The 17,578-nt window shown below is 48.5% G+C and overlaps 1 protein-coding gene across 1 annotated transcript; it reads right to left on the reverse strand.

Annotated features, from left to right (window-relative positions):
* Positions 1–409: 409 nt before the first annotated feature.
* On the reverse strand, positions 410–9,671 carry Serpina4 (serpin family A member 4). The gene is made up of 5 exons (XM_028782061.1): positions 9,534–9,671; positions 6,391–7,043; positions 3,305–3,578; positions 1,453–1,612; positions 410–807 (listed from the first exon to the last, which is right to left on the reverse strand). Exons 2-5 carry the CDS (start codon positions 7,025–7,027, stop codon positions 610–612), a joined length of 1,269 nt encoding a protein of 422 aa, XP_028637894.1. The 5' UTR covers positions 7,028–7,043; positions 9,534–9,671; the 3' UTR covers positions 410–609.
* Between the last annotated feature and the right edge of the window lie 7,907 nt (positions 9,672–17,578).

Genomic DNA, 17,578 nt, shown 5'->3' on the forward strand with positions numbered 1-17,578 from the left:
CCTCCCACCCACACCGTGAACCAAGCTTGTTGCCAGGTCTTCCCTGCCATGATACACAGAAACCCTCTGCAATGGTGAGCTAACATAAGTAAATATGTCCTTGCTTAAGCTGCTTCTGGTAGGCGTTGTCACAGTGAGGCACATGTAAGAAAGCCACCAGGCTAGTGTCCAGATGGCTCAGGCTGTTTGTGTTGGGCATCTCCTTATCAAAGTTTTCTCAGTTTCTCTTGCAGAATGAAACACTAATTCTTCCCAGCCAACTTCCCTTCCCTGCATACCTAGGCAGCCATGTGGGACTTAACCTCCCATTCTATGTTTGGGACCAGGTTTGCTAACAGGGTAAGGCCTGAAGGTACAGACAAAGGACGTGTCTGTAAATGTCTGCTACGTAAGAGGCACCACACACATATCGGGGTCTCAGAGCTGTCATTTGGTTTAATCATGAGGGTCTCTCCCACTTTCCAGCCCATCTAGCCCCATGCCTTCCTGTACCATTCTTGGGAGTCAGGGGCCCTTCCCCACCCCAAGTCATGGATGCAGAGTTACTCATACCCAGCCCTCCCCAGTCACATATTCCTGCTGGCAACAGACCAGCCAGTCCCAGGTCTGCTATGCTGTGGGGTTGACCAACTTCCCCATGAAGAGGATATTCTGGGTGCTAGTGGAATATATCACCAACAAAAATGGCCGGTTGAAAGTAAGGTGACGTTTCTTGTGCCGGGCAGAAAGAAAGATGGCAAAGGAACCAGTGGATGCTGCAGCCTCTGTGCCAACTTCATTCACGTCCAGGGTGGCCTTGTGGAAAACCTGAGAGAGAAATCACAGGCTTTACAGCCTCTCCAAATGTACATGTATGATGATAGTTGCCATTCCTGAGCCCCTCAGTGTGTCTGTGTATTAGAGTTACCTCCTAGGAGGTCAGTTCCATTATGATTGCCTTAAGGATAAGGACAATTAAATCAAAGACCAGGCTGTATCCTAAGATAGGGGGCAAGAGAAGGATTTTCATACTCCTCTCTTAGGGCATATGTACCCAGTGATATCTCTACTCCCTACAGTTAAAGCCACTGGTCTTTGGTTCTCCATGAGAGTATTTCCATACAAGCTTCAGCTCCTCCTTCTGCTTTTCCTACAGTGCATTCTTCATTCTGCATACCTATGGCCCACTCAGGTACCAGACTCCTTGCATAGCTATGGCCCACTCAGGTACCAGACTCCTTGCCCAACACAGAGGCATCTGAGGACATGGGCTGGTCGTAGCTACATCATCTCAACACTGAGACTGTGTCCAGTGACTGACAGGCTGGTTGTGTGGATGCTTATACCTGTGCAAGACCGAGTATATGCTCGCAGAGACCACGGTAGCTGGGAGGACATCTACTGCCCACCTCCTTCCGAGGGCCAGAAGTCTCCCACAGAGGTCCATAGGGTCAAGGAGCCTTTGTTACTTACTTTGGATAATTGCAATTTCTCCCCTTTGTTGATATTTGAGAAGTTGGCGTGCGGGGTGAACAGATCCTGGAAGCCCAAGTCGGGCAAAATCTCATCCAGTGCATAGGAATTTGAAATGGAGAATTTGGGGAACTGCAGTGTGAGCTTTCTGTAAAAGAACCTGCAGAGGCACAGGGAGGAGGCATGTTAGATTCTGTGTGTGTGTGTGTGTGTGTGTGTGTGTGTACATAAGTACAGGTTGTATATGTGCATGTGTGTGGCAGTCACAGGGCAAGAGTCTCTTGTTGTTCTAGTACTTGCTCAGTGAGTTAGACTGGCTGGCCTGCAGACCCCCAGGGATTCTCCTGTCTCCTGGGACTACAGGTACCTACCACCACACCTGGCTCTTTAAAAAATGGTGAGGTCTGTAGTGCAAATCTTGTGGCTCCTTGTGCTTACAAAGTAAGTGCTCAGCCAGCTCAAGACATTAGACTGGGCCCTGGTTGGTCTGAGCCTTCCTGAGAAGAAAGTGACTTCCTCTACTTCACTTCAGTTTAGCTTCCAGAAGCACACTCGGGTCAGGCAACACCTCAGCTAGATGCCAATAGTAGATACCAGCCCCAGGTGTCTGCTTAGCTATTGGGGGAATTCTTTTCTATTGAAATATAATGCCTCCATTTCACCCCAGTCTTTTTCCTTTCTCTAACTCCTTCACTGAGTGTCTCTTGCACATAAAGGATTTTAGGGCTAAGTACTTGGTGTTGTATAACCAGTGAAGGGGTTCCTCCTCGGGGGAAGACTGAATCTTCGAGCATCCCTTAGCTGCCTGTAGTCTATCTGGGGGACTTACTGCCCTTGGATGCTCTTTTTTTCCACAGAGGCTGGGGAGCTGAACAGATAGCCTGGGAGACAGGTGTCAGACCATCCATGTAGCCTTTGCCTCCTGTGGGGCCCCATGGATCGCAGCTGCTCTGGACTGATTGTTTATGGCTTGATTCCCTGTCTAAGCTCATGCGAACTCCTGTCTGAGTGAGGCTCCTGGCTGGTCTTTTTCTTCTTTATGATTGAAAACATTTCTGCTCAGAGCTTGAAACAGCTGGAGCCCCAGCTGATGTGAGGATTCCTCAGAAGGAAATAATTACTTTTACCTCACCTGAGTTTGACTACCAGAAGCACCTCTGTCAGCATTGCCAGATGAACATGTCCTGGAAACCCAGGTCTGGCAAAATCCTATGCAATACATAGGAATTTGAAATTGAGAATTTGGAGAACCACAACAAAACATTTCTATAAAAGTACTTGAAGGGGCACAGGAGTGCGGGGGGAGGGGGCACATTAGATTCTCTGTCTGTTTCAGTCTCTTTCTGTCTCTCTGTCTCTGCTTCTCTGACTCTGTTCCTCCCATCTCTCTCTCTCTCTCTCTCTCTCTCTCTCTCTCTCTCTCTCTCTCTCTCTCTCTGTGTGTGTGTGTGTGTGTGTGTGTGTAGTGTGTAGTGTGTATGGAACTGGATGAGTGGCTAGAATTTTCTTAACCACTCTACATCAGGTCAGACAGTCATCTGTCTGGGGGAGGTTTTCTCCATATTCTCTGTACAAGGTTTGACCCTCAGAGGCAAAGTTGTTCTATCTAAGACCTGTGCAACAAAGGAACCTAAGACTCCTGTCTCTACAGTGGTTCTCTCTGATGAGAGTGGGGCCTTGTACTAACCACCATGGGAGGGTTTGCTGTCCAAGCAGACTCATGGACCTCCCAGCACCATGGCTGGCACCTTCAAGGAGTAGTGGTCACTCTAATTTCTGTCCACTGGGTTTCCTGGAAAGGATCCATGTGCAAGTGGCGCCATGATTGAACACCATGAGACATCCTGATTACCTGTTCTGAAGCAAGCGATTCCACCTTATTAGCATGCCTGGGGACAGCACCTGCTCCACCTCGTTCATCTTGCCTCGGTTAGGGAGGATGAAGAACGCCACTGCATCACCCTTGTAATCCATGCGCAACACTGTGCAGGGTACACGTCTGTCCTCGATGTACCAGTGTTCCTGCTCGTCTTGCAGCATCATGGGTACCTTCACAACTGTGTTCTCGTCTACATAGAAGTCACGGGTAGAGACTCCAGAAAAAGGAAAGGGTTTCTTCCAAAGGCCTGAGGGAACAAGGGAAAGAGACCAAATCTTTCTACAGGGAATGTCATTTGCAGACCAGAGCCATGGTATAGCCTCGAAAGACCGTCATTGTTACTGTGTCCCACTCAAGTCCCCTAAGAGGAATGGTTGACCTCCTTTGGCAGCTTGATTCAGTTGGGAAGCATCTAGGACAGCAGTTCTCAACCCATGGGTCATGATCCCTTTGGAAATTTCTATCTCCAAAAAACATTTACATTATGATTCATAATAGTAGTAAAATTACAGTTATGAAGTAACAGCAGAAATAATTTTATGGTTGGGGTCACCACGACATGAGGGACTGTGTTAAAGGGTCACAGCATTAGAAAGGTTGGGAACCACTGCTCTAGGATAGTGCACATACCACTGGGCAGATCTATTAGGGCCTTTCTAAAACAATTGTATCTTGAGGACTCTTACCTAATGAAGGGTTTAGTCACTGATGGATTCAAAACCTGTTGTACTACAGGCCCCACTCTGGAGAAGCAGAGAGGAAGGACACTGGGGACATGTCCTTAGGGGCCATGTCTTGCTCTGGTTCCCTTTTGTTCCTATTCTGCTCTGCTTTCTGCCTACTATGACAGGGACCTGCTGTGTCATATTCTGTCTCTCTCTCTCTCTCTCTCTCTCTCTCTCTCTCTCTCTCTCTCTCTCTCTCCCCCCCCACCCCCCGCGCTGTGATGCTCTGAAACAATGATCAATAAAAGTCCTTCCTTCACTGAAGCTGTCTATGGCAAGCATTCAATTCCAGCAACAAGAAGTTGAGAGGCAGGCAGGGACAAGCTGGGACCCTCAGAAACCTTCCCATCTGTCCATCATCCCATCTCCTTGTGAAGATCTGCAGTGCATTATGGGACTTGGCTCACTTTCAGATCTCAGTGTATAATCAGCATCCACGATCGGGACAGAGAAAAGGGCAGAGCCGATGTCCCTCCTGCCATCCAGAGAGGAGGAGCTTGGGTTCATGCTCCAAACTCAGGGGCAAGGGAAGGTGGAGAGATGATACAAAAAGAGAGTTTTGTATAACAGAGTCTGCTTTCTCAGTGACTGGGAAGCAAGCTCACTAAGCAGAACTAGAGAGGGGGAGGGGAGCCAAGAGGAAAGGGGGAGGATGTTGTGGATAGCCCAGGCCTTGTATTTTGATGTTAATTCCCTTTTCAGGGGAAGGGCTGCAAAGGAGGTGTGAGTCATTACACAGGTGATTTCTAGTGAACCTTCTGCCCACCTTAATTTATAAAATAAAGGCTGGAGCCAGTGATTGGGCAGAGAAGGGGAGGTGGAGAAGTAAAGGTTGGTGGAAAGAGAGAGAAGAGAGAGAGAGAGGATGGAGGAGGAGAAGACGACAGAGGAGGAAGATGACGGAGGAAGGACAAATGCAGGGTCTGGAAAACTCTCAAGTTATAAGGGTCTCATAGCTGGGGAATAGAGTAGTGTAGTGAATCTGCCTAATCTAGGCGTGCACCATAAATTCATAATTATTGAGTTGTGTTTTCTTTGACCGGTCCTAACTGGATTGGAGATTTACTGCAACAGGAGGGGTGTTGAGGGGATGTTGCTAGCCTGGAGTGTGAAGCATTATGTGAAAGATGTGGGCTTGGGCAGTGACCGTGGACATTCACATACACGAACATTAGGAGAGACCACGTCCACTTGGGTCATTTCTTCCAGCCACACCCAGCTGCAGGGTCAGGGGTGAATTATCTGGGCCGCTGGGTTTATGTGGGCATACAGCTTTGCCAGGTCGTTTTTCTGAGAAGTGCAAGCAGCTAGGTTATAGGTGTCTGCAAACAGATAGTTGTTGCAACCGCTACTGAAATCTAAGCCATGGGAAGGAGGGACGTGAGAGCATAGGGAGACAGCGAGGAGGTGGAAGGAGGGGAAGATGGACTGAGATATTCATGGCAGTGCACTGGAGGTACTAGAGCAGGGGTTCTCAACCTGTGGGGTGTGACCCTCTTGGAGTCACATAGATCATCTATATGAGATATTTACAGCCCAATTCATAACAGTAGCAGAATTACAGTTATGAAGTAGCAACGGAATAATTTTATGGTTGGGGGTCACTACAACATGAAGAACTGTATTAAAGTGTTGCAGCATTGGGAAGGTTGAGAACCACTTGGCTAGAGAGACGGCTCAGCCGTTAAGAACACCAGTTGCTTTTCCAGAGGACTGATTTTCAACACCTACTTGGTGACTCACAACCAGATGTAACTCCAGCTCTAGGTGATCTGATACCTCTGGCTGTGGCCAGCACCTGTCCTTAAACACATGCCCAGAAAGTCTGTACCCACACGTACAACTAAATAAATAAACAGCATATAGAAAGTGAATCTTTAAAAGAAAGTTGGTTTTGAGTGCATGTCACATGTGATGTGTAGGTGTGGTGAAGAGTTTGCCAGGATTATTGTCTGGGCATGATTTCATTTTGCTCTCTGAGAACCCTGAGTCAGAGCTGGGACCTGGAGTCGTTGAGGTGACTTATGGGGCAGAAACACTGCTACCAAGTTTCATGACTTGAGTTTGGTCTTCAGGACACATATGATGAAGGAGAGAGCCAGCTCCCACCAGTTGTCCTCTGACCTCCACCTGTGTGCTGTGACAAGAGCTTCTCTCCTCCACAATAAACATTAAAAGCTGAGTCTAAAATGTGGGCTCAATTCCATTGAGCCCTGGAGGTCTTCACACAAAGAAGGGGCCATAAAAAGATCTAGAGATACCTGGGTCCTCTTCTAGTCTACCTCCCAGTAGTGTATGCTCAGCAGTGAGGGGGCTGGCACCTTGTCGGCTCACCTCGGAAGAAGATATAATTCACCAACACCATCCTTACGTCCGGGCTCAGGTTACTGACCAAATTTCTGATCTTCCCCTGAGTTTTCTCCTGGACATAGTTATTGATGAGCTGGACCGCAGCCTCCTTGTCTCTGAAGTTAGCGTGCAAGACTTTGCTGTTATAGGAGGTTTCGGTGGCGCTGGCAAACTCAGGGAGGAGCTGTAGGCCCTGGCTCAGGATCAGCACATTGCCTACAGAGACATGCAGCTCACTGAATGGGCGAGCTATCGTGTGCTGCAGGGACCTGAAGCCCTCATGGATTTCAAGCTGTGACAGCTTCGTGAGGTTGAAGCCCAGGCCTTCAAGGATCTGAGTCTGGGTGTCCCCGACAGCCCCTATGGACAGCATAGCCAAGGAGACGGAGATGCTGAGAGGGGAGAAGAAAATGTTCTTCTCGGAGTTTTGGGATGCTATCAGGTGGTAGAGACGGAAGGCAAAGTCAGCATTGTCGGAGGCAATCTGGTAGCCGGAGATGTTCCGTTGTGAGACTTCCTTATGGGTTTGGTTGGATGTGCTGGCAGACTCGTGGCCTGGCTGACTGTGAGAGAGCCCCAAGAATCCAGCCAGGAGAAACAGCAGACAGTGAGTGTGGCGCATGCTGAGTGTTTCAGATCTGTAGAGAAAAGGACACCCCCCGCCAACCTTAAGGACACTCAAGCAATAGGTAGGAGCCCTGCCAGGCCAGAGCCACAGGCATGGCCCCAGGAGTGGGGAGATCCAATTACTAGGTAGGGAGTTTTAGGGGTAACACCTATGTTTGTGGGAGGATGGCCTAGCAAAGGAAGAGGCTAATATCCACATAAATTGCTGTGCTTGTTTGCTTATTTCAAATGAGGGTCTCCTAAGAAAGCTATCAAGGGGCTGGTTTAAGCCAATCAGAGCTTCCCATTCCTTCTTCTACAGACCTAGGATAAACCACACAATAGAGCTAAGTTCTGTATCCAAAGATTTCTCTGTGAGGCGTCTTTGAACACGCAACATATGATCCCTTCTACATAACAAGTCTTTCGGGTAATAAGATGCCTACATGTCTCCAGTGTGTTTGGGAATTATACATTTGTTATTTCCTAATAAAGGCCCTCTGCTCTCCTCTTCTTCCTGGCCGTGTGTATTGGCTTTTCACACAGTCGGGATAGAGTCGTGGCCTCCGTTCTGCCAGTTGGAGGCAAGTGAATGCCAGTACCCTCCACGTGTGTGGTGACAGTGTTACTACTTGGTGACATAGCTGTTTTCTCCACAGTACCCTTTCCCTGTGCCTCATCTCAGTCATCCAGAGACAGTACAGGGAAGGTATGAGCATCACTTTTGCCATTTTCCCTGGCTGTCCAGTCTACACTCCACCCTCCTTCACTTTCCTGGGCTTCTCTCCCAGGTCATGGAAGGAAGATCTGGTCTTTCTATCACTGCCCCATCCAGAAGAGGAAAGCAATGGCAATGAATGGCTTTACCTACAGTTACAATAGTGACACCAATTCCCTTCTCACAATGGACTTGACATGCCCAAGAAAGCCTGTTCAATTTTCTGCACTGAATCTACCCTTGTCCCATCCAATGGTCCTATCACTGTTAGGTTCTTCGTGACCACCCTGTGACCATCTCTCTGGTCTTCTATGCCCCCCACTTCCCCTGTCATATCCTGAGAATTTCTCTTCGGACCACTCCTCCAAGCCCCCATACCCCACTACACACAAGGATTCTTACTCTTGTCTCCATATCTCTCCCTCAGACTAGGGATGAAAAACTTCTGACAAAGGACCGGATGATGCCATCCCAAGCTTTGCATGCCAGTCTCTTTTGCCATGACTCACACTGCCCTGGACATTGGGAAGCAATTGTGGACAAGGCAAGCATTTTTAACAAAACTCTAGGCATGGGCCCTGCAGCCTAAAATTCAAATAATCCCAGAGTGTCACAAAACATTGTCTATCTTCTTTTTTTCTTCTCTCTTGTGCTGGGAAATGAGCTCCGGGCCTCATGCATCCTATGCAAATGCTACTAAGTTTTACCTCTAGTATCCCAGCCATTTCTTCACTTAAAAAAATGTCTGTGTATGTGCATGTGTGTGCACCAACATGAGCTTCTGTGCACGTAAGAGGCCAAAGGGTGTTGTATGACCCAGAACTAGAGTTACAGGTGGGTTACCTGGTATGGGTGCTAGGAATGGAACCCAGGTCCTCTGCAAGAACAATTAATGCCCTTGGCTACTGAGTCATCTCCCCAGTCCTCGTACTCTTGACTTTAATGGTACATTTGTTAGCACAGTGTGAGAACACAGGGTGAAAGGTTTAATCAAAGATCGACCTGGCTTTCCACTTGTTTTGAGAAACCATCTCACTCAATTGTCTAGGGAGCTAACTCTTTAGCACCAGGAGGCACTGAAGATGGCTTTCTGTTTCAGTCTCCTGCGTAGCAGGGATGACAGTATCGGATCACTGCATTCGGTGACATGGTTCAGTGATTTATAATTCATGCATGTATATTTAACTTCTGTTCTCAAATAATAACCTCTGTGCTGGTATTCTATATCTTATATTTGTCACTTGGAGAGTGGGCCACATTTGACACTTGGACTGTCCTTTGCTGACTTTGGACACAACCAGAACAGTAGCTCTGGCAGGTTTTACTTTGTGGGAGAGAGGATTTGGTAACACACATGGCTTCCCAGACTCTCCTGTCCCTAAATATCTTCTGAAACCCAATCCCAATACCACACACTTTTCTGTGGCTTTAAGTGAATTACCCAGAATGACCCCCCCCCCAACCTCCAACCTCCGGCATGTCAACACCCTCCTGGAGCACTGGAAGATTTGGATTCAGCAAACGCTACCCTGAGCTAGCTGTGTGGAAGCTTGAAGGGCTTGAGTCCAGTGTCCTAGCAGGAGAGCGAGAGCATTGAACACAGGTACACCAGGGTTTCAATCTAGTCTCAGCATTTCTAACACTTAGGGAGGGTGACCAGATGTCCAGTTGGCCGCAGACACCCCTCTAGATTTAGCTCTAAAGTCAGTTAGACCCAGGAAGAGCTTTTGATCTAGGGCTAATGAGGATGGTGAGTCACCCTCTTTTGACAATGTTCCGAACCCCCTTTCTTTGGGTTACTCACCGAACAGTTCCTCCTGGAGTGGCCCTGGTGGCTAGCTGAACTACAGAGTGGCTTGTGGTGCTTGGGAAAATAGAGCCGTCTGATGCCCCACTCCAGATCAACTAATAATTAACGAAGCAAACCATGGGTATGACATAGATTCCTCACCGGAACTGAGCCTACCTCCCCCAAACCCACAGGACAACACTCTTCTAACCGCCCCCAGGGGAATCTGGGATAGTTTGTTTGCCTCTTTGTGTTTGCATAATGTGTGGAGATTTTCCTGGGAAAGACCTTGAGAGGATCTGGTCTCCACCTAGCCTCCCATGTGCTTTGTGAATGGAACCCTTTTCTGGGCTTCAGCTGGGACTTTCACCTCAAAGGATCACAGTAGACCAAAGGCACAGCTGCCTTTGTGCATCAAGAGGGAACACTTTCAGAGTGTCACTGTGAGGAATAGAGAACAACTAGAGAGAACTAGTTCTCGTAGGCCAGATGCTATCGAATGAGTGTGAGAACCTACACAGGACCTCTAGGTTCCAGCCCTAAACTCTGTGATTCCTGAGACTTGAACTCCCGAGATGTTACATGTGGGACCCTAAAGCTAGTACATCTAGCACAAGGGTGGAGGTAGACCTAGCCTCCTGGTCCAGGAACTCAAATCTTTAACTCAGGAATTAGACTTCTTCTCTTCAGGAGTTGGCAAACATCTGCATGAAGCCGACCTTCTGGGGCCGCTGTTGCTCAGGCCGTTTCGGGGAAGAGCCATGGAGAAAGACCACCCTACGTGTTTCAGGATGACCATTCAGACTTTGTCTTACACTTCTGGGTTCAGGGATCCTTGATAGAAGTGGAAGGTATGCACCAAGTCTCAGGACAGGGATGGGGTCCAGAGACGAGATGTGGAGTGTGGGGGAGGGGGGTTAGGTCAAGCACAGCACTGGGCCAGCAGCTAGGGTCCAGCACGTGAACACCAGGACAAGACAGGAACTCTGTCCCACTGATGTTTGCCCCACTGCTCAACTCTTTCCCTGAAAGGAGAGTGTTTCTTCTCTTAGCAGACACAAGGAGATACAAAAACCAAAGAAGCTGTTAACTCAGATGTCAGGCAGGCCCTACTCCTTGCCCCAAGATTAGAGCCATGTTTTTCCTGGCACTTGTCATTTCTCTCTCTTGGGACACACACCATGTCCCCACTGTTAGCACATACTGGCTGCCCTTTGGTTCCTGGCATCGGCCTCTGACGTGCTAGGACAGAGGTCAGGGTTTGGAGTCAGACAGTCTCTGCCATCTTTGAGATACAGGACTTCACTTAAGCTTTGCCGTATCCCACTCTTCCTGATTTGGTCCTCAGTTGTAATTCAGGCACCTTTAGCTCATTGGTAAATTGTCATGAAAACATGAGGTGTTCTCATGTCAGTGTGCTGGTCCCCACAGGTTCATGGGGTGTCATTCTCCCTTGGTTCCAGCAGTGCTAGGGCAGAATCCTAGGATTCCCCATTGGGTAACTGTACTTTTTTGTTACTGTACTTTGATTTCCTCATATCTAAACCGTGAGTGATAATTCACCACCCCCCTCCCCCATCTCACAGGGTTGTCATGAGGGCTCAGGAAACTCAGATTCTTCAAGTGCTTCAAGTGGAGGCTAGCATGATGTCATTAAGTACCCAGTGAGTGTGAGTCATGCCTTCACCGGTTTACTCAAGGCGAGTCACACCTTTTCTTACCTCCAAATGTGCAAAGGTAGCTGCTGCGACACTTGCAGGCTGTTTGGGGTGTGATCCTTTTAAGCAATTTCAAGAGACCTCTGGGCATTTCTGAAGCATGTGTTGGGTCTGGCTGTTTGAGAACATTTGACTCCTACCCTTTCGCCTTTTGAGACAAGGTCTTGCTATGTATATATAGTCCTATCCAGCATGATACAGTGTAGTCCAGGCAAACCTAGTAATCTTGGAAATTCTCCTGTTTCAGCTTCTTGAGTATTGGTATTATAGTCATGTTCCACCACGCCTACCCGAAGGAGGGTTTTGAGCCCCTAAACTATTTCCATTGTCCCTGTGCAGAAGCCAGGTGATTCCTTCTGAGAAATAGAAAGACGGAAATGACCTTTACATTTCTTCAAAGTGCCATGGACCATGGTCATGGGGTGAATAGACTGGGCTCAGCTACCAGCCCTGCTGAACAGTGTGGTTGCTCTCTTCCTAAAGCCTTCGTGAAGGAACAGGATAAACTTTTATGTCACCTCTGCAATACTAAAGTTTTGGGTTTCTCATTTGTTATCTGTGAGGTCCCAACATGTGGAGACTAGTGTCATTTTTACTCACAGTGTGTCAGGTCAGGGCTGGTAAAGAGATGACATCCAGCAGAGGCAGCAAAACATGAAGAGACAAGCAGAACGGCTCCAAAATGCAGTGAGTGGTCAGGAGGGTGGGGTCAAGCATGAGGAATAACAAGCCATCTGCCCAGGAGTCCAGGCTAGCTCTGGGCTGCAATGGCCCTACAGCCCATCTCTACCATTGGAGGGCTTCCTAGGCCAGGATGAATTGAGAGTGGTGGGATGAGGTCCTAGGGGCATCTACTCTTCCCAGCATCCAGTCAGATGCCTAGATCTTACTGTATCCGTGGCCATGAAGCATCAGTGGCAGCTGGGATCCTGAAGCATCTAGTAGATTCTTGCCCCATGAGCTTTTTTCAAAGTGTGGCCCCGGAGTCCTCCAAAAGTGGGTCCTTGAGCAAAGGAAGGAACCATAAGCTCCCTCCAAGTCCCTTAGCTCAGGACGATTGGGAGAGGCAGGGAGCTGTAAAGGAGCTCTCAGTTCAAGAGAACTGTCAGCTCAGGATAAGCACTTGGGGACTGGTTTGATAACTCAGCCCCAGGGTGGGGCGGCTCTTGCACCCTCAGGTGATCTTAGACCTTATCCTGAGGCTTTGGGTGAAAAAGGAGTTTCCAGGTTTGAGGAGTTCACCTGGCCCTCTGCTCATCTCAGTTTTAAATCAATGGATTGATCGATTGGTTGATTGGTTGGTTGATTGATTGGTTGATTTGTGTACAGGGGAGAGGGGTCAGAGGACAACCATGTGGAACTGGTTATCTCTCCACTTTTATAAGGGGTCCAGGGATCAAACGTGGGTCTCCAGGCTTGTATGTGCAAGTATCTCTATCTGCTGAGGTGTCTGGTAAGCCCCTTTGCTTTTCCGACGATGCCAAAGTCACACCCTAACCAGACATCTCTTCTTCCTCCAGAGAAGAATAGAAGCTGCCAAGTCTGGACTCAGTGAAAGACACAGCCCTGGCCCCACCGCAGAGGGTTCATTCCCTTCAACTAGAGCCTTCCCTGAAGACCCAGAGAAGAGAAGCCTTCTGCAAGAGGCTGTCTGCATTCCTGCGTTTGTTACCTGAGAATCCTGAGTTTTAGGGGGGGAGGGAAGTCCTGTGTTCTACCTGACAGGAACAGCAAGTTGGGCAAGTACTGTCCTACAATGGAAGCCTGCCCATGCTATGCAGGAGGCACACACAACGTGGCGTTAGATCTCAAACTCTGGAGCAGGAAGGCTTTAGTGAACAGCTCCTGAGGAAGGGCCTTGTGACCTTGCAGAGAAGGAATGGACAGTCAAATGCAAGGAGAGCAGAGTGTTGAGAAAGCAAGAAGGGTTGGTTCTACAGCTCCGCTCTTGCCTGTAGCGGCCTCTGGAGCTGCTCTCCTTAAGCACAAGGTCACGGCCTGTATGTTCCTTATTCCCAAGCCTTGTGGCTGTCTCTCCTACCACTCTGCTCTATACCCTGGGACCCCAGGCACACGGAAATCATGGCGTCAACCCAAGCTCTTCTCTATCTTTTTCAGGACGTTTGCACATGCCCTTCCTTCCCCGGAACTCTGGTCTCTATCCCAGCCTTTTGCTCAGCAGGCAGTTCTTTTTCTTCCAGCCAGTGGAATGATGCCCAGAGATTCCCTGTTCTGGGGAACAGTTTGGAAGTAGGAGAAACAGTGATATTGAATGCTGAGTGGTACCTGTAGCCAGGCCCAGAAAGGCAGTCCATAGATTCCACAGCTGGTCCTCAAGCTGTCTTCCTGTTTGGTGTGTGTGTGTGTGTGTGTGTGTGTGTGTCTGTCTGGGTAGGGAATTGTTACCCATCCCACAGGCTGCTCTAATTGACTTATAAGGCATCTTCTCTCTGACCTAAGCACCCCAAATATGTTCCTAGGATTCTACAGCCACAAGGAGTGTAACCAGCCCAAGTTCCAGTGCCTTTTCCAGACCACAAAATCACATTGTCTCAGTTGGGCTGAATTTATCTCTGTTCCATCCTTAGCATTCATTTGTTTAGCAAACCCATCCTAAAAGCAGTGGTACTGGGTAAAACCTACCCCTCATTTCCTGGGTCCTCTTAGTGGCACCTGGAAAGAGATCACTTCCTGGACTGGATGACATTTGACTGTGAAGTATTTGCGGTCCTGTCCACTAGTGGATGATATTATCTCTCTGCCCCTGAGCCTAGGCATCTTTATGGCTTATCTTATTTACCTTATGGTAAAAGGCATGTCACATGAACTTCCCGGCCCTATGTTCTGGGCTCCTTCTTGGAAGCCAGTGGTTATATATTTAAAATGCCTGAACTCCCTGGGGCTTGGTGCCATGAGAATGCCCAGGCTGTCCAAGAGGAAACAGAAAGGTTCCATGAAAAACCAAGGTTGGAAGGAGGTCCTACTCAGCAAGATGTGAATGACCTGAGTGCTTGCTATATTCAGCCTCAGGTGAAGCAGAAGACCTACCCGGCTGAGCACTGCCTTTATCCCTGACCCATTGGCTTCTCAGCAGACAAAGCTGTTTCTAGTCACTAGGGTGTGGGGGTCCTCTGTTCCACAGCACTGAATTTTGAAAAGATCAAACATGAACACCTTCCTAAAGACCTAAAGACTGTTCTGCTTTTATTATTTTTATTTATTTATTTATTTATTTATTTATTTATTTATTTATTTTTGTGTAGGAACCTCAAGTTCACATGACAGGTCTCACACAGTCCAACATCACACCCAGACAAATGATGTTACTACTGTCATCAAAGGGGCTAATGGGACCCAAAGGAGATGCATGGAGCCAGAGATATAAACATTGGCTCTCCGCTGATGCCTACAGCTGGTGCTACCTGAGGCACTGACCTGGTGTGCTAAGCGGGCAAAGAATCCATCCCATCATGGACTTGCATTCTCCTCAGGGTAAGCAGTCAACAATTGTTGGGCCCCATTTTGGCCCTGGTTTGGGCCTTGTGGACAAACTTGAGCCTGGCTCTAGTTTCTGCAGCCTTGTGGGAGAGTCTAAGCCTGGCTCGAGTTTGTCCACAAGGCCCAAACCAGGGCCAAAATGGAAACAATCAAAAGCTTCAGGAAGGCGACAAAGTGACTAGGGACGGAGGTCAGCAAAGTCTGCCTAGAGGATGTGACATTTGAGGTAAGACCTGCTTAAAGGAAAAGTTCAAGCCATGCTCCATGCTGGAGGAAGAGCACAGCAGGGGCATATGGACAGTCAGTAGCTAAAGCAGCTGGGCCAGGTACCTGAGGAAAGCCCGAGAGACTAGAAGAGACACAACACCACTTCACTAGAAGCCACAGCTCCTGTTGCCTTGGAAATGTTTTTTGGCAAAGAAAACCATGGTCCCCCTTCTTCACACTGTAGCACTGTGGAAACACTAGAGGGAGATAAGCCAGGTGGGGAGAGGAGAACGCAGGTTACCAGCCTCCCATGAGTGTGTGAGAGGGAAGCCAGGGAACAGATATAAGCTGGTTGGTCCACGTCATCTGGAATAAAGGGCATCATGTGTCACTCCACAGGTGGCAGGGCCAGATGTGCCCGAACATACTTTGATCACATTAGGTTTAAAAGGCAAGCAACCAACTGATGGAACGACAGTGTGGGTCATAAGGCAGGCTCCATGGGCAGTGGTAGGGACTGCAACACTGTTTGTGGAAGGCACAACGTTCTCTCAGGTAGGTAAGATGGAGCCACCTCATAGCCTCACTGACTTTGACAAACAAGTCCAGCACAAGGAGTCGGGACTTGAGAGTGGCCTTCCCTAGCAAGATGACTCAGAAGGGTCTCGATCAGGAAGTGAAAAGGATCCTGGAAGTGGGAAGATGGGTGGCCCACAGTCTCCAGGTCTGAGGGCCTGGCTCAGATGACTCAGGGGAAGGTGTCAGGAGGCCTGGGTTTCAAATGCACAGTTGTTGTGGATCTCTCTCTCTCTCTCTCTCTCTCTCTCTCTCTCTCTCTCTCTCCCCTTCTCTCTTTCTGTCTCCCCCCCTCTCCTTCTCTGACCTCTTAAAAGCATCTTTTGACAACTGGAAAGAGACCCCCAAGATCTGGCCTGTTGACAAGGCATTCTCTCCTGGAAGGAGACGACAGGAGGGTCATTGGAGCCTAGCCTGAGATTCCGGCCACTCTTGCCTGCACTTCTAGCCAGATGTATGCTTCTGTTCTTGCTACAAATGGCTTCATGGTCTCCAGAGGTGTTAGAGTACATAGCCATAGATGTGGGGACTCCATCTATACAGCCTTGGGGAAGCTATCATTCATGCATGTAGCTGTCTCACATCTCCTCAGAGAAAGAGTTCCCACAAGATCATTTCAGGTTGTTACAATAACGCAATTTCCAGAAGCTTATGGAAAACCTTATTGTATGCTCCCTGAGGCCGTGCTCCTGTGATGCAAAGTGGGCAGTAAATTCCTATTGGACGTATGAATGCCATACCACTGGATTGGACAGAAAAAGACTTTGGCTGGTCTCTTCCCCTTTTTGCCTGTTTGTTTAGAAACTGCAAGCTTACCTGACCGATGGCGTGTCAATCAGCAGTTCACATGCCATGCCATATCATTCAACAGCTTACTTGGACGAGCAACAAGGTTCCCACTGTCAGAGAAGGAGGAAGAGGAATGGAGCCAGATAGGGCCAGATACTTAAATATCAGTTATCAACAGTCACCTCTGCACAGCAGGTATGGCTGACCAGGTACCCTGAGCCAGCAAAGGCTTTGTTCCTGTCATGGAAACTGTACACTCCGGACCACCTTAGATGTGATTCTGCTCCTCCTGGAGGGAATGGATGGTATTCCATTGTAGTGTAACCGGTCCAGAAGCAATAACCACTCTTCAAGCGACTCAGAAATTTAGATTTAAAAAACGATTTTCCATTCTAGATTCTAATCATGGGCCCTTAATATCAGCGGCTTAACCGTTATATATGCCAGATAGCGCTGGTTTGGATAGGTTTGGCTAAGAGAGCATCAGGTTCTTCTTCCTATATACGTACTCAGGGTTACTGAAAGTACAAACGAAGCCATAGCAGACTGAAGTAATTCTTTAACAAGGGGAGAGTTGGTGGACTTACCCTATCCAAATTCAAGATTCACTCAGGAATCTCAAACAGTCATACCAGAAACCACAAGAGGAGGGCCGGATATATAGAGGGTCTGTTTACAAGCTACGAGGAATAGCAGCATGGTTGCTTCTTAGCCTTGGTCCTGGAGACCCTGGTAAAAAGCTCATTCTCACTCTTCATGAGGGAAATGGACGTCGTCCCTGAGCCTCAACCTCCCTTCCTTCACTGTGTGTCAGGAAGCCTGCAGCTTTCCAAGCAGGATCATGTCAGCCCCCATACATCAGGAGGTGTGGCCTTGTTGGAATAGGTGTGGCCTTGTTGGAAGAATGTATCACCCTGTGGGGGGACTTTGAGATCCTATGATCAAGCTCAGTCCAATGTGGAAGAATGTTCCCTTCTTTCCGGCTGCAGGCCTAAGTCAGTCTCCTCCTGGCTTTGGACCAAGACATAGAACTCTCAGGTGCTGCATTATTTCTTGACTCTTCTTCTGAGTACACACATGCACTTCATATTCTTATTGTCCCATATACCTGCAAGACCATCCTCTGGATACCAGGTTACAGGACAGGCCTGAAGGAGGCCGGCGGCCAGCAGATGGCAGCAGCGTGCTTCTGAGGTCTCCACAGAAGCTGATTTCTCTCCAGCATCCTTTCTGATTTATTCTCAAAAATTCCGTGAAGCGGCTGGGGCCTCA

This window comes from Grammomys surdaster, unplaced genomic scaffold, assembly GCF_004785775.1.
Source record: "Grammomys surdaster isolate TR1022 unplaced genomic scaffold, NIH_TR_1.0 690, whole genome shotgun sequence".
In the NCBI taxonomy this organism is placed as follows: domain Eukaryota; kingdom Metazoa; phylum Chordata; class Mammalia; order Rodentia; family Muridae; genus Grammomys; species Grammomys surdaster.

Bases quoted from the DNA above. Each gene is read 5' to 3' on its own strand.
- Serpina4 (XM_028782061.1), bottom strand. From the start codon at position 7,027: ATGCGCCACACTCACTGTCTGCTGTTTCTCCTGGCTGGATTCTTGGGG. The intron at 3,579-6,390 runs GTGAGCCGACAA...TTGTTCCCTCAG, and splicing joins GAATTATATCTTCTTCCGAG to GCCTTTGGAAGAAACCCTTT. The intron at 1,613-3,304 runs GTAATCAGGATG...GTGCCTCTGCAG, and splicing joins AATCGCTTGCTTCAGAACAG to GTTCTTTTACAGAAAGCTCA.